Source organism: Protopterus annectens, chromosome 7.part0 (genome assembly GCF_019279795.1).
Source record: "Protopterus annectens isolate FY-2018-M chromosome 7.part0, PAN1.0, whole genome shotgun sequence".
Classification (NCBI taxonomy): domain Eukaryota; kingdom Metazoa; phylum Chordata; order Ceratodontiformes; family Protopteridae; genus Protopterus; species Protopterus annectens.
Window position 1 is genome coordinate 1,518,420,289 of NC_056739.1, and position 23,869 is coordinate 1,518,444,157.

The window sequence follows — 23,869 nt, forward strand, 5'->3', positions numbered from 1 at the left end:
TGTGTAACTATTGCCTATACATTGTTATGGCCCAACATTATCCTGCTTCTGGCATAAGCTACTTGGTCCTTGCCTCCCTCTCACCCGGTCTGTGCATCTTCTCCCTTCTGTGTCATTGGTCTTCCTCCTCTGCATTTGTGCCATGTCTGGTGCCAAGCACTGACTCCAAATAAGGATAAATGGATGTACATAACTTATGGCAAAATCATGTGAGTTTTGCCTTCTACTGCATTACTGTGTTGTCCTTCACGCTGCTGTGCTTAGCTATGTTTAGTCAGGTTAATCTAATTTTGAACAAGCTGAAGAGTTGAAAATACAGTATACAGTTGTCATGAAGGAAATTAAGGTTAATACATACATTCTCCTTTTCTGCAATTGGTAGACACATGGGAACTTCGTGAAGTAGGTTTTCTTATGTAGTGTGTTTAGATAATACTCGGGTCTATAGATTTTTCTTGAAATTACCTCAAGGTTCAAATCCAGATGAATGCGGATGTAAATGTTGGCTACACCTTTTCTTAACACAAAATTATCCTGCTGCTGTACAAATAGGCTTGCTCCCTATTGTGAAGCCTCTCTTGTATAGATATTGCAAGAATAATTATGCTGATAAGGCAAAGAGTAACACAACACAAATATGAGCAGAAAAGAAACATGAACTGATGTGTTAGTATTTCTGCATTGTGCATTCCTGTCCACCTCTTTCCTCCACTTCTCTGTCATGTGTATCATAATACACTTCTAGCATACCTATAGGGATTGACTAACTGCAACTTTCATGATGAATGTGTAAATCATGACACCTGAAACATGACACTAACACATATATGTTCTGTATTCCATCAGACATGAGTCTTTGAATGAAATTCAGCACTGAGCACCATAGAGTATTGTTAATTCCCATTCTAAATTCAACACCTCAATATATGATTACAATTTCATTAATAGTTTGCCATCAGCAGGGCAATTCAACTTGGCAGCACTGACCTTCAGGCAGAGTAAAACAATTACAGCAAATAATTATTTTTTTTAAATTGTACAATGTCTGTATGTCTGTATTCAATTTTGATAAGTTATCTGGACTTTAGAGTGATGTTGAAGCAACAAAGTCAGTCTATTAATGTATGTCTGCACTCCACTAGTTAAACTTGTAACTGTGTTACATTGTTGGTTAACCAGTTCACACATAATCCATGACTTTTATTGTGCAGTGCGCTGTCCTATTTAGGAAGGGTCTGTTTGTATTGTCAATGCACATTGTGCTAAAATGAGAAAAGACAAATGTTCAGTCATGTCGGAATAAAGTGGCAGGAATGCCTGATTGATAAGCCAGTGGTTTACAACTGTAATTATCATTGGCTTTCCATAAGGTGAAACAAGTACAGGTCCCTCACAGTAACACAATGTATTTGAAGGACAGTATATAAATCTTAGCAAGGTCAATAACAGTGTCATTACATTAACTTGTCCACACATATGCATGTGTCCAAAAACCTGTGCTGCAAAGTATCACCTGTTTCAAACAATGAAGTTTTTCTAACTACAAATCTGCTTTCTCATATCACTGAATTCAGATTTCTTGTGGAGCTTGAGACTAATACTTTGCTTTCTAGGTTGTGTAATAGACAGGAGGTTTAATTCTTCTGTGTGTGGCTGCAGTATCAAGTACATGTAGCTTCCCACACAGACATGCTGTATCAACTTCTATTCAGATGAAAAATGTAACCTGGGAGAGTATTCCATCTTCCTCTTATCCCAGGTTTACCACAAACATCTTCTCTATAACACTGTGATGTTGTCATCCTGTCAAATGTGCACTCTTTCCCCATAAGTGTCAGACTTCTCCTGTGGCACTTGTGGCCTATACTGTGTTCTCTAGATTGTATAACTAGATAGGTAGGAGGTTCAAATCTTACAGCAGGAAATTTGTGTGTGTGGCCTCAATGTGAAATACATATACATTTCTGAACAGTCATACTGTATCAACTTCCACTCACTGGATTTTAACATAGGAGAGGATGTCCTCATCCTACTTTTACCACAAGCATTTTCTTTCCATCCAAATGATCATGTCAGCATGTCAAAACTGTACACTGTGCCCTTACAACTCACAGTTCTCCTGTGATGCCCGTGGCAAATTTTGTGTGGTACAGATTGTGTAAATAGATAGGTAGTGGGTTTGAATCCAACATTGGGTTAATAATATCAGTGTGAGTTCTGTCATGTTCAGCTGTATCCGTGGCAACACCCCTTATGTAAAATTCCACTTAGGCAGCATATTTTGCCTGGCAGAAGATTACTGTATAGATTTGTATTACCCACAGGCAATAAACATTTTTGGAAACACAATGTTTACATTGTGCTATCAAAAAGGAGCCACATGAAAGTGGGAGTTGTATGAGTTACCCAGTGGCTTTGATTGTTGAAACTGTGGTCTCATGACTGTGAAAGTTGAGAGGGAGGAGGTATGAAACTAGCAATAATGGACTACTGTGTGTGGATGTTTGCCTGTCATGCTGAGTAGAGAGTCCATGTAGTATATGTAATTGTGTAGTGTTACTCTGCACTTAGGTTCATAGATTCATAGGTTCATACTAGGCTATCTGCCCGAGGGCATTTACAAGCCTAGCCCATAGTTTTGTGGCTTACGCCACCCCTTTAGTATGGGGAACTATACCCATTATTTTGCTGTGCCTCTGTTGAGCAGTGACACTGAGGTAATCCCGGGGGTATATCTGCGATCTCCCATCCATTGGTCAAGATTTCTCTTGAACAAGGCCAGCGAGGTGCTCTGCCTCACATATACTGGGATTTTATTCCACAGCATAGGGAGTCTTTGGGTGATGAATCTATCCCTCCAGCACATCCTATTAATAGCCGTGTCGAGGTTTAAGTCTCCCGCCCTTGTGTCTCTGACGGATCCAGATTTTTTGAGGTGAAGCATATTCATCAAATCTGGGTTTGACATGGCCTTGTATGTTAGGCAAAGGTCACCTCTGAGCAAGCGGTGGCGACTGAATAGAGCTGGAGTTCTTTCAGTCGGGCAGCATAGGACAGATGTTTGAGACCCTTTATCCTTTTGGTGAGGAACTTTTGTGGCCTCTCCAGCTGCTGCAAGTGTCGGGTCAGATACATTCTGAATGGGGCATTGTACTCAATCATTGGACTGATGAGTGATGAGTATAGGGAGACTATGACCTCCCTTGATCTAGATGAGAATCCCTTCATGATAAGGTGGGCAATGTAGAAGGTCTTCCTAACTACTTTAGCTACATGGGTGTCGAATGACAGACTACTATCAACCTGGGTCCCAGGTCCCTGATAACTTCTTCTGTGCTCAGTGGATTGCCACCTATTTGGTAGCTAGGGGTAACCTTGTTTTTCCCGAAGGGTATGACTATGCATTTTTTGGCATTTAACTTTAGGCCATGGCTCTGGCACCAGTTATCCGTTTCTGTGAGACCCTTCTGAAGGATATCTGTGTCAGATGTGTTTTCTACTATGGCCCCCAGTTTGCAGTCATCTGCAAACTTTGTCAGCCATAACCCTCCTGTGTTTGCTTGTACTTCGGAAAAGTAGATGCCAAACAAGAGTGGGCCCAGGAGTGAGCCCTGTGGTACACCACTTGTGACAGGCTTTGAGTCTGACATGGCGCCAGCAACTCTGACCCTGTGGATTCTGTCACTCAGCCAGTTTGCAACCCATCTTGTGATGTATGGGTTAACATTTAAGCTGATGAGTTTTTCAATGATACCCGAGTGGGGTATTGTATCGAAGGCCTTCGCCAGATCGAGGTAGGCTGTATGGACTGCCTTTCCCTAATCAATGGCTTTGGTGACTGTTTCGAAAAAGTCAACCAAGTTTAGAAGGCATGATCTGCCTTTGACAAAGCCAAACTGGGATGGATCCAAAGTCTGCAAATTCCCTATGTCTTTATTTATGAGGTCCATTATGATCCTCTCCATGGCTTTGCAGATAAGGCTTGTCAAGCTAATGGGCCGGTAATTTCCAGGGTCGGTGGAGGCACCGCCTTTGTGAAGTGGGACCACAGTTGCAGTGCGCCACTCCCTGGATATGTATCCAGAGGTAAGACTATGATTAAACAGCTGTCCTAGCTGTGGGTTTAATTCCTCGTTGAGTTCCTGGAGCATACAGCCGGGGACACCATCAGGTCCCATGGATGCTGTGTTTTTTGCTTTGGAGAGAGCAGTTCTCACTTGGGCGTTGGAGATGTTTGGGGGGCTGCAATCGCTTGGTATAGATATCTCTCCTTTTGGGGGGGGGGAGAAGTTTGCACTGAACCTGTCAGCCAGTATGTTGGCAATGTCTGTAGGATCAGTAATCTTCACATCATTGTGAACTAGTTCTGAGCATATCTGGGAGTTTCCTCCCAGGTTTCTAACATAGCTAAAGAAGGCCTTATGATTGTCTTTTGAGTCTTTAGCTATTTTTCTCTCAAAATTTGCTTTGGATGATTTTATGAGAGCTCTTAGTTTTTTACTTATAGTGATCAAGGGTGTCTTACCTTTTAAGGATTTTGCTCTATCTTGTAGTAGCTTCCTCCTTTTGTTGTAGAGTTTGTTTATGGCTGGGGTCCACCAGACTGGACGCTTGCCTTTGGTACAAAGAGTCTTTGTTTTGCTTGGGATTGCCTTATCCATGCAGTCCTGCAGGTGCTGGTAGAAGGCATTTATAAGTGATTCAGCGGCTTGAGTACTGTTTTCCGCAGTTCAGTTGCCTTCATACATCTTTAGATGAACATCAACTTAAGAAAGAATAGTGATATCATCCACTCAAATATACACTGTCACAATTGCAAAAGAATATCCCATGTGGTGCATGTGAGCCAGGCAGTGTTCTATACCTTGTGATCTTAGGTAGTCTGTTCAAAGCCAGACACTACTCCTTAGACTGACTTGTATCACTATGTATGTGAATGTGCAGGTAGGTACCAATGTTGTCAGCCAGTTATCTGCTGTGTACATGTATGGACAGGAATTCCTATTACAATGATTTCTGCTCCTTTGTCCACACAGAAATGCTTTCTTTGGTAATGATGATGCCATAGGATGGCATTTGTCTTTCCCATGAGAACTACTAAGGCTTTTCTTGTGGCACCGTGACATGTCATGATAATCCTATATTATATATACTCCAGTTACAAATGGAGACATTGAAGTACTGCAATGTCATCACATCTGTGTTTTTATTTGTCAGTTGTGCATTTTGATTATCATATTACTGCTTGTGATGTGTACATACATAAAACACAGACTTATCTGTAGTATGTGTCAGTGAAATATACACCTATCTATGATTGTCCAATGACAAATGCCAAAACATGTCCCTTTAAGCTGTGAATGACACAGCTGCTGTACTACTCATGCCTTGCTTACACAGGATGGAGTGAATAATATAGCAATACAGTCAGTTATCCCTGCATATACATGGCATATTCAATAACTGCATTGTATGCGAATGGCTCATATTGTATCTACTCTCCGTGTTAACTATTATCTCAACTCATCATATTATCAACATTAATATCACATTTACCCTCCTTTCTTACAGTGCTGCATTGTGTCCCTCTCACATCTATTGTTAGCATGTCCATTTTTAAGTTATGTAGATGGATAAGCATTTGCAAACAGGATTATTTATTATTACCATCAACATGGATGTCTTCCTGTTGAAAAATATTTCATTTCAGCATCACCACATTTGAATGCATTAACTAATTAATCTATTCCATTTACCATCCCTTTTTAATTACCGCTGCACTGTTCACATTGTATTCTGTGTAAATTATTCCAGTTGCACATCCCCTGCGTCTACACGCTTAAAAGTCACTTGCCTTTACTTCACATAAGCTGTCTGCTTGTGTTCACATAATATGTTTGCTTGCTGGCAGGTATTGTTGTTTACACTATGTGCTTATGCTTCCAGCGCCATGCTATGGGCCCCAGCACTGTTGCTGACCATGAAACAGCATTTGGAATTGTGTGAGTGCAATAAGTGCTGGTCTTCATCACACTAAAACGCTACAGTCGTGAAGTCTTAACAAGAAAACTGCATGATTGTTGATGAATCCCAGGGAGCATCTTTAGTTGTCTGTCTATCCATCAGTATATCTATATGTCTGTCTATCTATTCATCTATTATATCTGTCTGTCCCATAAGTTTGTTTAACTTTCCATCTTGTCTATATCCATCCATCTATCTATCTAAAAACAAATTATGTTGACCACATGGGGAAGAAAAGCAGTTGGTTGCAAAACAACAGACAACTCTTTGGGCACGTGTAAACACACCGCTACAGTTTGGACAAAAGCCAAATCTTGGTCCATTGTTCTCTGTAATCGCAGTTTTACTTTCATACAATATGCCTGACATCATGTACAACATTAGTGCATTCAGGTTTGAGCACTGGATATGATCAAGTGCTTTACACTGTTAAAAACTGTTTCCAAATTTAAAAAAAAAATGAAAACCATCAGAATGTATGACTATGTTAGTTTCAGCTTCACAGAATTATCATAGTAACTGACAAAGAATTGTTTTATATGCCCTGGATGTTTGACAGAGCTTTTTCTCAGCTTTAAAACATGATTAATGTATACAGCTATAAGCATGTCTGCTTTCATTTATCAGGTTGCATTTATGTGTTGTCCTAAGAGCTTCCAACAGTAAGACAATATTAACACGCACAAATATTTGCTTTCATTTCTCTTTTTCATGTATACAGACTGTTTAAACTGCTTAATTAGATGTAACCATAAAGATAATGGTAATGCCATGAAGTAAAATTAATTCTACTTTCTGGTTTCCTTTAGCAGAGTGTACCATTTCTGAATTACTTAAATGTGTGCTGCCTTTCTTAGTTCATACTATTTGTTTTAATAATTTGTGTCATCCATTTTTAAAGAAACAAAAGTAAGCATATATAATGATTACCTCACTTTAGTAATAGATCTTGATGATTATGTTTTGTCTTGGAATTTAGATGAGAATTTTCACAGAAAACTGCACCAACTGTCTGATAGCTATGGCTGTACAACAGAGATTAATGCTGAAGTATTTTAAAGTACTACACATACCACTGCAGTTTCTAACTTTTTTCTCTGTATTTTCTCTCTTCCATGCTGCATAACTTGTGGATGATAACAGGTGAAAGTAGAGAATCATTATGATTTTCAGGACATTGCAAGTGTGGTTGCTTTGACACAAACATATGCCACATCAGAACCATTCATAGACTCCAAATATGACATAAGGATTCAGAAAATAGGCAATAACTATAAAGCTTACATGTAAGAATATTGTTTTCTATGCTCATTGTTATACAGCAATGCATTACATAACAACACATATCACATTATAGTGACTGCACATTTTTCATATTTACATCTAATATCAACATCGTTCTCATTGTAAAATATTGGGAAACAATGGATACATTATGTGTGGCATTTCTTGTGGCGTGTGTAGGATTTTCTTCAGATACATTAAAACAAAATGAACACAGACTGTAAACAATATTAGCAGTGAAATCTATGTTGTCATTTGTCAGAGCCAGTGCATTGCAGTATGTCGGTGTTTGCTAAATACCTGTTTTACAGAAGAAAATGTGTTGCATATGATCAATACAGATTCTCTAGCAAGTGACGTAACTGTAAATAGCTTCTATGGCACTACATTAAATATATGGATAAACAACATTTGCATTTTAAAATCTTTTGCCATGTATTTGGTGGATGTGGAAGCAAATATGGCCTTCATATAAAAATGCTTAATTATACATTATACTAAAAGGAACTGCAACAAAGTGGAAAGTAACATTCTTAAAACATTATCTCTTCTACCAACCCCAAAATGTACTTTCTCAGAAGAAAACAGCCTATTCAGGCAGCTTATTGCTTGTTAACACCCAGTTAACAGAAGCTCACAGCGTTGCAACCTGAAGGACACTGGACTATTGTAACTGACATTAGGACTGAAAAACAGGGAAAAGGGTATCAGATTTCATATCTTCTCCCTTTTGTCTGAGTTTGTATGATCTCATATATTAATAATAGTATGAAGGGATGGCAGCTTTCACCCTTGTCAGGAATGCAGGGGTCTTGCCCCTGCAATAAAATGCCTTTTGTGTTTTTCCAACCTTGTGACTCTTGCCATTTTGAAATGCAGCCTCCTAAGGTTGTAAACAATTTAGGTTGCTTAATTTAATGTCAATTAAATGAGACGTGATTATTTGTAGTAAAGTCAGCATTTTCCTTAGTAAACATCAAGATCTGCTTTTCTTGAAGAAAGGAGCTGCATGTCTTACATATTTACTGTCTTAAATGGGCTTCTTTAATTTTCCTGTATGTTGAAGAAATAAAATCAAAATATTTCTCATCTGTAGCAATTTCAAAATCTAAAGACTGTATTCAAAGCAGAGTTCAGTCTTTCATGAAATTCACTGTGCACTACAAATGTGTACCACTTCAGTTTAGTGAATATACTTCACTGAAATACAGGCAGTTATACAAATTGATAAGCAAGTTTGTATCATCCTAGTTATAGATATTTTATAGTGCTCATAAGTAAAACTCTGTAATATCACCTGTCCACTCATGATTGGCAGTGGAGTTTTACAATGTCAAGTTGCCAGCCTGGCACCCAACCTTCCACAGAAGGCACACACACACATGCACTCATGCCTAGGGCCAATTTAAAGTGTCCAGTCCACCTACAGCATGCCTTTGGGATGTGGGTGGAAACCGGAGCACCCAGAGGAAACCCACGCAACTACAGGGAGTACATGCATACTCCACACAGAAGGCACCCCAGCTGAGGATTGAACCGGAGAACCTCTTGCTGTGAGGCGGCAATGCTAACCGCTGCACCACCGCAGCCACCCAATGACAGCACAGAGACTGTTCTTAAGCATTCTTGCTGCTGGCTCCATGCAAAGTGAAACTAGGCAGATGAGGTGATTTTTGTTATTGTACTTTTTATTTGATGACTGCGTAGACGAAGTAGTACAAGGAACCATTTTCACTGATGATCCATGCTTATTATGTAATAAAGTAGGATAAATAAAGGTACATAATAGTTAAAATAAATAAATGACAGCAAATAAATTGATATGCAACAGTAACAAACATCAATGGATATAATAATTAAAACATATACAACATATAAATAAATGCTTATGCATAACTTATGCAAAAAGAAGGATTATGTGCAAGAGGTAAAACAGATACAATAAGTGAAAATGGAAATAAGCAAACATTATGACAGTACTTAATCATACAGTGGTAATCAGTAAAAAACCGAGAAGAGGATGCTATAGAAAAGTAATGGGTGGCTTAGAAAGAGTGAAACAGAGAGGATGGTATTTGGGGGTAATAGCAACTGTGCAAAGCAGGAGAGCATGACCAAGGTGTTAAGACTACTAAAGGAGGATGTGTTTGTGAGTGGTGGTTTGAATTACATTGGTATGGAATTCTCTTGAAGGTTACCAATAGTTGGGAGAGAAATTGTTTTGAAGTAAAAGTTCTATATGACAGGAGTACATTTAAAAAAAGTCCTTTTAGTGCAAACTAGTGTAAACCTATGCCTTTATAGAGTAAGTATCCCAGGACATTGAATCATTAAAGAATAGAAAGATCTGGGTGAGGAGAGCTTGATGAATAGGTGGAGGGAGAAGTCCAATTTAATGTTGCCTTGTCTAAAAGTAAATGTGCATAACAAATAACAATCCAGGATATACAGACCGAGACATAAAGTAAAGTAAACAATAACAAGGTTAAGAAAGATTTTGTTAACCAGCAAAAATTAAGAGCATATGGCTGCATGGTTCACACATTCTGCTGATGTAATGTTATTTCATGTTTTATTTCATTTTATTTTATTTTATTTTATTTGTCCTTTGGTAACCAGGAAAGTCTGACAGAGCCAATGGCCCATTTTCAGCTGTGGCCCAAGGAGAAAGGCTCCACAACAAATCCAAAAAAATGTAAACACTAGTTAATGAGTAGTTATATAGCAGGGAAAAATCCCCACAACAGATTAAATATTTTAAAATGAGTAGATGAGTAATTATATACAAGGGAAGAAAAACCCTGCAACAAATTATATGTTTTTCAATGAGTTGGGGAGAAATGCTCCACAAACACACATAAAAGCATTTTATAAAAGCTGATAAGTAATGATATGCAATGGTAGGAAAGCTCCCAAACAGATAAAACACTTTAAAATAAATTGGGATGTACCTAGTGTACAGAGGATAACACTCCTCACAACAAATTGAAGTACATTTACATAATAATGATAGAAAGAGATGAGGAGGAGAAATGAGCAGGAGGGAAAATTATGAACATGGAGAGTGAGCTAATGCATATTAGAGAGATATGAATGATACAGATATGAATGGAACAGAATGTTTCCTCATTCACATAGCAATGCAACAGAAATCAAAATTAAATGGATGAACTGCAGATAATAGTAAGTCCTAGTTCTTCCAGGACAAAAGCATTTAATCCATTGTTATCTTGGAGCTATTGTGTTTTTTGGAGTAACGGACTGAATTTTACTGTGTCTTCTCTTTATCCATATTGACTGCTGCGAAACATGTTTTCTGTTTATCATATCTAGATGCACAGTTGTATGTTATGCTGCATGTATAATATGGGAACAGTTAGGGCTGCCTGAAGTCAGACAGGTTAAATGTCTATAAACTGACAGGAATTAATTTATAACATTCCTGGTGAAAAGTGATGTCAGTAAAATGTGTATTGCAAATCAAAGTTCTGATTCTGTGGTGTAGTAGATTAACTGACCTGTGTGTCTCATGTCAGTAAATCAGTTTCACTGACAATTTCAGCCACTTCAGTTGTCAACAGCACAGTGACCACCAAAGAACTGCAAATCAGTATAGTGTACACTGTAACGTATATATTACCTGTGCTGAACACCCTCTGCTTTGAGTGTTTTGGGTGAATTTATTTTACAGTTTAATACATACTGATTATTATTTTTTGTTAAACTATTGCATGAAAAGTACTTTCTAAACTGAAAAAGAAGTATCCTTATCAGTGCTTCTTACATAGTATATGAAATTGTGGTCGGTCTTCTGTTCTTACAAAGTAATAAAAATTACTATAGGTATAATACAACAGAAGTTGTTAAAAAACAGCTATCATCTTTACTTATTTAATACAACTCTCAAAACTATATCCTTCACTTAACCATAAAATCAGTTAGACTATGAGTACTCTTTCTAGCTAAAACTAAGGAAGTAGCCTGGCTCTGTGCCACAGAGGGACAGAGCCCTTACTGTACACCAGGTGACCAGGCTTTGATTAGTTGTCCTGGTAGTAGACTGAAGGGCCATGGCCTATACACATCTAATGGGGCATGAAGAGGGTAGCAGGCACTCAAATGAACACAGAAGTACAACTTCTTTCATGGAGACTAGGAGTAAATCACTTCATGTGCATAAGTGGAGGGGACATGGCCGCTTGCTGGGCACATCCCTTACAGAAATGAGGGACAACCAGCACAGACAGTCCATTGCATGCCCTCCTTCAGCTCTATAAGTTAGGGATCTGCAGTGTACAAGCATGGACTAAAGTAGAAAACTTTAAAACAATCTCTAATGACTGCCTACATGATACCTCTTCCCAGATGACCTTTGTCCCAGTGATGGGGAATGAATGAGTAAATTGGCTAGAAGCTAGTGGAAGCAAAAAGTATGCAAAAAAAAAAAATCTAAAGAAGTAGCCACTTTGTGTATGGCATACATCTCCCAGAGTAACATTTACTAATTACCAAATTTGCTTCTTTCAGTAATGAGAAATTATACTTTATGGTTCTAGACCAATGACATCAACGTAACACTCAAAGGATCCAAACTGATTGATGGTTTTAATGAATGAAATGAAGTAAAAAGGACAGTGCACTTTCCTTGCTTGATATTGTTGGCTTAGGATTATACATTTTTACTTGTGTTTCCACTGTAATAAGGAAATCCCAATATGCTCCATGTTGCACCTTAGTGTTTTGTACTTCTCTTTCCTTCATTGTGGACTTCCCATTGATGGGGATTTCTGTAAATACAGCATAATTACCCACATTTTTACTTGTGTTTCCACTGTAATAAGGAAATCCCAATATGCTCCATGTTGCACCTTAGTGTTTTGTACTTCTCTTTCCTTCATTGTGGACTTCCCATTGATGGGGATTTCTGTAAATACAGCATAATTACCCACAGATTTTACATATGTATTTTCAGTTGGTAATTACATTTACCATATACACTGAGAACATGCCAAGCCAGAAATGTAATGCCATTAAGGACTGTTTATGACAGGAATAAAAATAAGACTTTAAAGGTCTTAGTGCCAGGTAAACTTAACTCCTCTCTAAAAAGACAACTTAGATTGAAGAAAGCAGCAATAGCCATCAACAATTATAGTCCTTACCTCTTCATAAAATTTGTCATGCTGATTGCTTTACATTACTTAAAGGTAAGTTTGTTTTCGAGGAAGGATGAAGACCAATACAGTAAGCAGTTAGGCTCTAAGCCTTCATTTTCTTTGAAGTTTTGAGTACCTACAGATGGAGGTGAGGCCTTTGTTGTTGTACCTTAGATAGACAGACTTTGCAAAATGTTGTTTGGATTTGGCAACCCTGAATACAGCACCTGGAAAGGCTACTGAAAAAATATTAACAAGAGTGGTACATCAGCAGACTCTTGGTGTTTCAGACGGATCACTTGGCAAAGGTTATTGCAAAACTCAGTGCAAAGTTATATGCATAAGATAATACAGTGCCAGAAAAAGATGAAGGTGAATGGGGAGGAAGGCTTGCAAAGCAGGTGGCTAGGTGAGAATGAAAGAGATTAGCTCGGAATGTGTATTAAGGAAAAGTAAGCATATTCAGCAATTCTGCATCTTAAACAAGGATTGCTCAAAGGTCATCTGGCATCCAAACTGATTACTAAAATAATGCAGGAAGGACATGAATCTTTGAGGGAAGTTATGAAGGATACTTTAGAGGGTCTATATTAGCTCATTGAAATGGCAGAATTTCGAATGATCTAATATCGAACCCAATATTGCGAATGCTTAAAACAGCGAAGCTGCACAAAACCGAATTCTTAACTAGGGAAAGAATTTGGTTGGCCGTTGCTGTGGCTTCACTGTTTTCAGCGATGCATGGAAAGTTATGGGTTGGGTTAAGGTACGTGTGTGATTGTGCGGACATTCGGGTTAGGGCACGGGTTGGGTGAGTTAGGGTTAGGGCGTGGGTCAGGTAAGTGTTCGATCTTGACAGAATTTGGGATTAGCGGTGGGTTAAGTGAGTTACGGTTAGTGCACGGGTGAGGTGAGTGTGCGATAGTGAGAATTTGGGGTTAGGGGCAGGTTAAGTGAGTTAGGGTTAGGGCGCGGATGAGTGTGCAATAGTGAGAATTTGGGGTTAGGGGCGGGTTAGTGATTAGGGTTAGGGCGCGGGTGAGGTGAGTGTGCGATAGTGACGGACCTTAGGGTTAGGGTCTGGGTTAAGGTAAGTGGATAGATAGTAGTGTATGTGCAGTGTAGTGTAGGGTTAGATGTAACTTTTAAATGTATGTGTGTGGATTGCTGCTTTTTAGTGGGCTTGTGGTGTGTGTGTGTTTCTCGGAACAGCAAACATTTTCCCTGGGAAAAAATTCACTGTTTTGAGGTTTCAATATTGTTAGGGTTCAGGTTTTGCAATTCGACGTTACAGCATTTAATAATGAGCCGTTTCGATGATCTGATATAGACCCCATTTTAGCAGCTGATGTGACACCCAGATCCAAAAGCAGTCAAAATTTTGTTGCCCAGGGGGCAGAATGGTTTGGATGACATGGTGAATTACAAAATGATTTAATTGATAAATGCTATTGCACAAATATTTATTAAGATTTTGGCTACTAAATTAGAAGGGATGTTTGGAAATTTGATGGTGTAGGAGCAGGTTGGATTTATGAAAGGAAGATCATCCACAGATCATTGTAGGAAATTGCTTGATTTTATGGATTGGGTGAAAAGGGAAAGTTAAGAATGGCATGTAATGGTATTATTTCATAAATATTTGATATGTTTGGTCAGAATTTATAGGTAAGAGCTAAAGAGTACAAATCTGGGGAGTTAAGGCATTATTTAAAGACTCTAGACTGAGAACAGTGGTCAGTGGGCTAACTGCGAAATCAAGCAAGAAAAAGTAGGGAGACTTACAACACTCGTATTACTTATGAAAGTTCTGGTTAAAAGACTGTTGGTACAGTTGGCAGAGTGCAAAGTAGGGGAGGGTTGGGACAGTTAATTTAATGTTTTAACAGATAATTGTATGATTTTTCTTATCAATGTTATGGTCATTCTTGTGGAAAGTCCTGGCAATCTGTGAAGAGTTTAGGGTGATGTCCAGTCATAAATATATCCAAATAAAATCAATTACTGCGATTATAAGAAAGGGTACCTTTAATAAAAAGGGGGCAGGACTCCCCATAGTAGAAAATGGATCAAAATATTTAGAAGTGTTGGCATTACCAGTGACTCAGGAAATTATATTAGTTAAACAGGAATTGTTAGCAGTAAAGGTTGAAACATTGTTGAGAAGATGGATAGGTAAGGGTCTAACCTTGCTTGTTTTGATGATGATTTTTACTTGTATGTTTGTATAAGATAAGACAGATGTCTGTTGGCAGGTAATGAACTTTTAGTATATTTAAAAATATTATACATGCTATAGTCTTATCTAGATAAGAAGGGTCAGACTGAAGGGGTGTAGGGCAAAAATGTGGAAGGATGGGGTCAGTCAAACTTTGACCATTATGTTATAGCAGATAAGTTGGAGCAGTTAATGCATATGTGTAGTGGGAGGGAGAGAGAGGTTGAGTGGGAAAAGAAGACCGAAGGGGATGGTAAGGCCCAGCACGTGAAGTAAATGCAGAAGGAGACTATTAAGGATGTGTATAAGTTAGGTGGTTGGTAGTGAAAAACAGATAAAGGGGAGGCTTTATTGTGAAAATGAATGGATTACATTAAAGGAAAGGTCATACAAGGAGTAGGTGTGTGATTTGATATTAGTAGCAGAGATGCGTCACAGAAGAGTCAAAGATTTTAAGATGTTATACACTGATTTTGTTTATAAGCAAGGAGAATAGCTTGTTTTCACAAATAAAGAAAGCAATGGAAAGGTGGGTTGATTTGAACATGTGTGAAAATGAAGAGGAGGCAATCGATAACTAGTATCCCATGGGAGGAATGGATGGGGAAAATGAAAAGAAGTTTGGGAATAATATACCAAGACATAGGGAGGAGAGAAAACCTGGGTAAACTGAACTAGCTTACAGGAGAGATTGGCTTCTGATGATGGAAGATGTTTAGAGGATGATCTTTTTTCCTTTTTGGGGGGGGGTGTATGAGAGGCATGTGACACACTTGAAAAAATTACTTAATTTTACAGAGTGGGTTGTACCACTCTGGGATACCTAGATGAGAACAGTGTACTGGTGCCATAAAACCACAGTTATTGCTAATAGGAAAGGGCTGTTAGAGGATGATAGTCATTGGAAATGTGGAAAGGCGGGTGCAAGTAATATACATATGTGGTGGGAATGGAGCAAGATAGTGAATGAATGCAATATGTTGATGGTATGTGAACTGAGGTCTTCATGGGAGTTGTGCACATGTGAAGATGAAGGTAATCTTGGGCAGTTTAGCCTTGATATGACTTCACTTGTATTTCCTTTTGTACAGTATGAAACATACAGCATAAACTTATTAGCATACTAAAAACATATAAATCAAGTGTACAATATTTACATGATTCACCATTTCACTTACACATTCATTATCCAAACTATCATATCACTGTGCATTCCTTCATAGTATAAATGGCAACAGCTTCAGCTTCATATTACTCCAATTTCCTGGAAAGTGGCAATCCATTCCTGTACACTGGGTTTCCATTCCCTAAGGATTTGTATGATGAATATCATTGTAGCTTGCTAAGTAGTGTCTTAGTTTACTGAGGGAAGCACAACAAGTACTGTCTTAGACTAGTGTGGGGAACAGTACACACCACAAAACCAGCCTCACATAATGCTACCACTCCACTGAATCAAACACATAAACACACAAAGACATACTCGGAGGCTCTGAGTAAAAATTTACCTAAACAGCAGAGGCCTCCAAAGCAGACACCCAAACAACTGCTACCTCAAGACACCCCACAAGCAACACATAAACCACAAAAGCAGTGTGCAAAGCAGTCACAGCCCTTAAGGCCAAATACAACACCAAACATACTTCTCATAGGTGACTCCATAGTCAGACACACTGACGTCCCACTCACCAGGCTGAACAAGGAGAGGGTCACAGTAAGCTGCCTATCGGGCGCTAGAATCCACCACATAACACAAGCACTCGGGTCACTCCACGGCAAGTACAAATATGACACAGTCATTGTCCATGCTGGTGTGAACGACCTGAGACGCACCTCCCTGGACTACATGAAAAGAGACATAGAGGAGCTCTCTGATTATGTAGCCCAGGCAGGTATGACCCTTACCCTGAGCAGTATCCTTCCTTCACCAAGAATGATGCCACAATATAGAGACAAGATGATCAGCTTTAACAATTGGCTTAATGTCTGGTGTCATTCAAAGGGGATCCAGTGTCTGTCTGCCTGGGATGACATGCTTGACAAGCCACGCTGCCAAGGGACGGCTTGCACCTGTCACCCTGGGATTCGGATATTGGCTAAGGCTCTTGCCACCCCATAGTGCCTTTTTAGGCAAGGCTCAAATTCTAAACCTACCACCCTAGAAAACAAAAATGGGAAGAAACTGAGGGTAATGCTGCTCAATGCCAGAAGTCTAAATCTCAAAATGCACGCACTCGAGGCCCTTCTCAGTATGGAGAACATCGATGTCTGTGCTGTAACTGAAACCTGGTTCAAGGCTCTTGAGAGCACCCCGGCACTATTAGGTTTTACCTCATATCATGCGTTCGCCCCAAAACCCGGACCACACCACAAAAGGAGGGTGTATCCATATTCATAAAGGATACCCACACCTCCAGGTTGGTGGCAACGCACGAAGCTTCGGAAACCATCCAGGTGCAACTAACCATAGGCAAAACTGCTCTGCAAATTGTAGCATGCTACAGGCCACCCTCTCAAACTCAGGAACCCCACACAGCCTTCCTGAAGACACTGGAGGGTATAAATGTATCTCCAAACACCATCATATTGGGTGACTTCAACTACCCGAATATAGACTGGGAACATTACTCAAGCCCTAACTTTCTAGCCCAACAGTTCCTGGAGTTCATAAATTGAAATGCCATGGAACAGCTAGTCACTGTTCCCATGAGAGGAGAAAATATACTAGATCTCATTGTCACAAACATGGGGACAAAATGCTCCACACCGGAAGTATATCCCTCATTGGTGAGATCTGATCATAAACTAATCTGACTGGAAATCCACATCCCGCCCCCACCCCAAACAAAAAATACCATAGTAAAGAACTTCTCTAAAGCAAACTTCACACTACTCAAGACTGGTGTGGTATCCTTCAAGGCCCCTGAGCCAGAGGAAACCACAACCCAAGCTGCGGAAGCCCTTACAAATGCCTTCTATGAACACCTCCAGGACTGCATGGATCAGGCAATCCCAAATAAAACCAAGACTCTTTCCACAAAGGGCAAACGTCCAGTCTGGTGGACCCCAGCCATTAACAAACTTTACAATAAGAGGAGAAAGTTATTACATGACAGAACAAAATCCATAAAAGGGAAGTCACCCCTGATCATTATTAGTAAAAAAATATGAGCACTCATAAAATCAACTAAGGCCAATTTTGAGAGAAAAATTGCCATGGATTCAAAGGACAATCATAAGGCCTTTTTCAGCTATGTTAGGAACCTGGGTGGAAACTCCCAGATATGCTCAGAATTAGTCCAAAATGATACAAAAATCACTGAACCCACAGACATTGCCAACATACTGGCAGACAGGTTCAGTGCAAACTTCACCCCTCTCCCCTAAAGGAGATAACTATCCCAGCCGAGTGTAGCCTCCCGGACATCTCAAATGCAGGTGAAAGCTGCTCTCTCTAAAGCTAAAAACACAGCATCAATGGGACCGGATGGTGTCCCCGGCTGTGTGCTACATGAGCTAAATGAGGAATTAAACCCGCATAAGGCAGCTGTTTAATCTCAGCCTTACCACAGGATACGTGCCCAAGGAGTGGCGTGCGGCAACTGTGGTCCCACTCCACAAAGGCGGCGCCTCACGGACCCTGGTAATTACCGCCCCATAAGCTTAACAAGTCTAGTCTGCAAAGCTATGGAGAGGATCATAATGGAGCTCATAAACAAAGATATAGGGGACTTGCAGACATTGGACCCGACCCAGTTTGGCTTTGTCAAGGGAAGATCATGCCTTTTGAACTTGGTCGACTTCTTGAAACAGTCACCAAGGCCATTGATGAGGAAAGGCAGTCCATACAGCCTACCTTGACCTTGCAAAGGCTTTTGACACAATACCCCACTCGGGTATTGTAGAAAAACTTACCAGCTTAAATGTAAACCCATATGTCACAAGATGGGTTGCAAACTGGCTTAAGGACAGAACCCACAGGGTTAGAGTTGCTAGCTGTGTCAGACTCCAAGCCGGTCACAAGTGGTGTCCCACAGGGCTCGGTCCTTGGCCCCTATTGTTTGGCATCTACTTCTCAGAAGTACAGGCCAACATGGGAGGACTTTGGCTGACAAAGTTTGCAGACGACTGCAAACTGGGCCATAGTGGAAAGTGTATCGGACACGGATATCCTTCAGAAGGGACTCACGGAAACAGATAGCTGGTGCCAGAGCCATGGCCTGAAGTTAAACGCCAAAAATGTATAGTCATACCCTTCGGAAAAACAAGGTAACCCCAAGCTACCATATAGGTGGCAATCCACTAAGCACAGAAGAGGTTCTCAGGGACCTGGGGACCCAGGTTGACAGTGGCCTTTCTTTTGACACTCACATTGCTAAAGTGGTTAGAAAGACCTTCTACATTGCCCACCTGATCATGAAGGGATTCACATCCAGATCTAGTGAGGTCATTGTTCCCTGTACTCTTCACTTATCAGACCAATGATCGAGTACAATGCCCCATTCGGGATGTATCTCACCCGACATCTGCAGCAGTTGGAGAGACCCCAAAAGTTCCTCACCAAAAGGATAAAGGGACTCCAAAATCTGTCATATGCTGCCAGATTGAAGAAACTCCAGCTCTATTCAGTCGCATACCGTCTGCTCAGAGGTTACATGTGCCTGACATACAAGGCCATGTCCAACCCGGAATTAATGGACATGCTCCACCTCAAAAAATCCAAATCCACCAAAACCACTAGAGCAAGCGACTTAAACCTTAGCACGGCTATAAATAGGATGTGCTGGAGGGATAGATTTATCACTCAGAGACTCCCTATGCTGTGGAATAAAATCCCGGTCCATGTGAGGCAGAGCACCTCGCTGACTCTGTTCAAGAGAAATCTAGACCTGTGGATGGGAGATCGTAGGTTTACCCCGGGAATCATATCTGTGTCACTGCTGGACAGAGGCACAACAAACTAATGGGCACAGTATTTTTTCATATAAGGGGTGGCGTAAGCCACAAAAATTTGGGCTAGGCTTATAAATGCCTTAGGGCAGATAGCCTAGTATAAACCTATGAACCTATGAACCTATAAGTTTTCCATTCCTTTGCTATTAGTGTTTTAACCATGCTGGCTAGTACCCATATTTTATTGCCCAAAACTCCCTTTTCTACAGTATACTTCTTTTTTCTTCATAAACCCAGCAGCCAGTATTCACAGCTGTCAAAAATATATATGTTCAGTGTTACTTTGATGATATCTATAAATTCAACACAATAGTATTGCGCTCTACTGCAACCCAAGAACATATACACTCTTTCCACAATCTGAGTCCAACATCTCCAACATGTATCTTGAAATAAATACTTTTGCTCAAACAACTTCTGGGCTGTATTTAAAAGTTATAAGTTAATTGAATCTGCTAGTCTTTATAATTATACCATCTGTTAAGTCTCTATGTAACTCTGTCTACTTATCCAGTCATTATCCTTTGCTGTTAATCCCTCCTTTTTAGACTAGTAAACCTACAGAGACTTCCCTGCCTCTTAGACCAGTGAACAAACAAGAACTTCCTTACCTCTTAGATCAATGAACATACTGGGACTTCTGTTGCTTTTAGACTAGTGAACATTCAGGGAATTATCTCCCTGTTATACCAATGAACATACAGGGACTTCCTTCCCTCTTAGACCAAAGACTATAGAGGGGATTCCCTCCCTCTTAGACTAATGAACATACAGGTATTTCCTTCCTTCTTAGACCAGTGAAAATACAGGGCATCCCTCCCTCCCTACTAGGTCAGCGAACACACTGGGACTTCTGTTGCTTTTAGACTAGTGAACATTCAGGGAATTCTCTCCCTGTTATACCAATGAACATATAGGGTCTTTCCTCCCTTTTAGACCAGTGAACATGCAGGGACTTCCCTCCCTCTTAGACTAAAGACTATAGAGGGGATTACCTCCCTCTTAGACCAATGAACATACAGGTAATTCCTTCCTTCTTAGACCAGTGAAAATGCAGGGCATCCCTCCCTCCCTATTAGGTCAGTGAACATACAGGGACTTCCTTCCCTATTAGGTCAGTGAACATACAAGTACATGCCTACTTTTAGACCAGTGAACATACAGGGACTTCCCTCCCTCTTAGACTAGTGAACATACAGGGACTTACCTCTCATTTAGGCCAGTGAATATACAGGAACTTCCCTCCATTTTATACCAGTGAACATGCAAGGACTTCCCTCCCTCTTAAACCAAAGAATGTAGAGGGACTTCCCTCCCTCTTAGACCAATAAACATACAAGGACTTCCCTTCCTCTTAGACCAGTGAACATACAGCGAAGTCCCTCCCTCTTAGATAAGTGAACAAACAGGGACTTCTCTCCCATTTAGACCAGTGAACATACAAGGAATTTTCTCTTAGACCAATGAACATACAGGGACTTCTCTCCCTCTTGGAGTAGTAAACATATGGGGACTTCCTGACCTCTTAGACCAGTTTATATACATGGACATTGGTCCCTCTAAGACCACTGAACATACAGGGACTTCCCTCATGCTTAGACCAGTGAAAATACAGAGATTTCCCTCCCTCTTAAACCAGTGAACATACAGGGACCTTCTTCCTTCTTAGACCAAGGAACATACAGGAACTTCCCTCCCTCTTAAAACAAAGAAAATACACAGACTTCTTTAGTTGCTTTGCTCTATTTCCCATAAGTCTCTGTAGATTGTGTTAGCCCTGCCTCTGCAAATTGACCTCTTTTTTCTCCATGGTAGGTAGTTAGGGTGCACCTGCCTCCCCCTGTATCTTTTGTCATATACTGCCTTAATCTATCTATATGCAGACTAGTCTTGATTGCTGAGATCGTACTGCCTCCAGAAAGATTTACAAGAGCCTACTCAACCCCTATTCACAAAACTTGCAAAACTGGTTCCAGTGTTTCACTCCCTGATCTTTCCACTTCTTTAATGTTTTGGTTGCAGTTGAACATATCATTTTAGGTGTCTCCCTATTGAAATTTCGGCACTCGAAATACTGAGTACCAACAAATTGAAAAAAGACCGAAAACACAAGACCCCTACACCCCACCATATGGGGCAAACCCCTACATCCCCCAGACTTATATATACCAACTCCAAGATTGCCATTCCTTGGAGAAAATGGAATATTCTCAGAAATAGCATCTCAGACTATTTTGCCAATTATAGTACTGACATTCCTCTCAACTGTCCAGATTTTCACAGAATGTCAAGATTTTTGATTCATATTTTTGGTCTGTTCCTCATAAAATGTGTGATTTTTTGGCAAATCATTTAGAATTGAGTCACTAAATAATTACAGCCATTAGAGTTTCAGACTTCATATCCTTCAGAAAAATGCATTCTAACACAAATACTATTATTCTAAAAGCTTTTTAAGGTTATAAGATCAATTTTTAAAATCTGTCTCTGTTTTTATCAACTCTTGCCCAGAGCTGTAGCTAGGTCATTCATGACAAACCCCCCATCCAATTGCCCTCCTTCTTGACCAAAACAATGCAAAGAGCCATTATGTATAAACATAATAGCTCTTTGGTACACCCTGACACACACAGACATACACACACACACACACACACACACACACACACACACAAACAAGGGTGTGATTTGCACTGTATAAGAAATATCTATTGATTCCTGACTTTAAGTCTGTAAGCAGAATTGGAAACTCACCTACTTGCAGTCTTGCAAGTCAAGGACAGATCAGCTAGTCTTAAAAGTAATTGACAGTAAGCAAACTCTACCATTAAAGCAACCCAGAATGCAATTGCAGTTGCTTAAATGACTGCCAACTCTGTTTGCAAGAACTCATTGGCACATTTCTACAGTACTGATCACTCCCCCAACAGCTGCCTCCCTTTACCCAGTCCTTACAATTTCTCAGTAAATCAGCCCGGTTACCCTGATGTTGCATGCTTGGCATAACTCATAGGTTCATAGGACAATACTAGGCTATTGGCCTGGCAGCCCTTATAAACCTAGCCAAGAATTTCACCCATGTCCTCACAAAGTCAGCACCTGTTTTCTCAGCCAGCAGGGACACAGGTGGGATCCCAGGAGTATATTTTTTATTTCCCATCCAGTCATCTAGATTCGTCTTAAAGGGAGCTAGTGAGGTACTCTGCTTGACATGGAGATGGAGTCTATTCCACATATAGGGGAGTCATTCAGACACAAATCTATCCCGCCAACAAGTTCTATTAATGTCATAGACCAGGTTGAGGCCTTGCGTGTGGGTTGCATGAGTGGAGTTTCACTTATGGATATGCAGCAACTCCATCAAGGCTGAGTATGAGACAGCCTTGTATGCCAGACACAGGTCACCTCTGAGCAGTCTGTATGAGACTGAGTAGAGGGGCTTTTAGCCTATCTGTATAGGAAAGGTGCTTGACACCCTGGATTTTCCTGGTCAGGAACCTCAGTGATCTTTCCAACTGCTGCATGTGCTTGGCAAGGTACATCCCAAAGGGGGCATTGTACTCGATAATGGGTCTAATAAGGGATATGTACAGGGATGTTATGACCTCCTTGTTCCTGGATTAAATACCATTATTTATGAGGTGGGCCATGTAGAAATCCTTCTGTACAATGGAGGCAACGTGGTAGTCAAAAATAGTCCCTCACAACTGATTGCAAGCTTAGTACATTGTTAGTGGGGATGCCTTTTTCCCCAAAGTGGATAATGATGCATTTCTTGGCATTCAGTTTGAGGCCATGCTTTTGGCACCAGTTATTAGTTTGGGTAAGGCCCTCTTGGAGGATGTTCACATCACTAGGGGAATTTATGACACTGTCCAGCTTGCAGTCATCTGCAAACTTGGTCAGCCACAGACCAACCACTTGTTTTGACTTGCACCTCATAAAAGTATATCCCAAACAGTAGAGGCTCCAAGACTGATATTTGGGGTATGCTGCTTGTTATGGGTCTACTACTAGAGGTGATTTACCCTATTTTGACTGACTGGGTTCTATTAGTGAGCCAGTAAGCTACCGATCTGGCAACATACAGGTTGATGCCTAGCTGGGAGAGTTTATCTATTATGCCCAAGTGGGAAATAGTGTTGAAGGCTTTGGCTAGGTCAAGGTCTTTCCCTCATCCATGGCTTTAGTGACTGTTTCAAAGAAGGTGACCAAGTTTAACAGGCATGATCAC

The 23,869-nt window shown here is 40.2% G+C and overlaps 1 protein-coding gene across 1 annotated transcript in view; it reads left to right on the forward strand.

Annotated features, from left to right (window-relative positions):
• SYN2 (synapsin II) overlaps positions 1-23,869 on the forward strand; it is a 1,726,111-nt gene that overhangs the window by 1,086,641 nt on the left and 615,601 nt on the right. Inside the window, exon 7 of the mRNA XM_044078054.1 lies at positions 7,168-7,310. Within this exon, the coding sequence (XP_043933989.1) occupies positions 7,168-7,310 (143 nt within the window). The remainder of the gene's footprint in view (positions 1-7,167; positions 7,311-23,869) is intronic.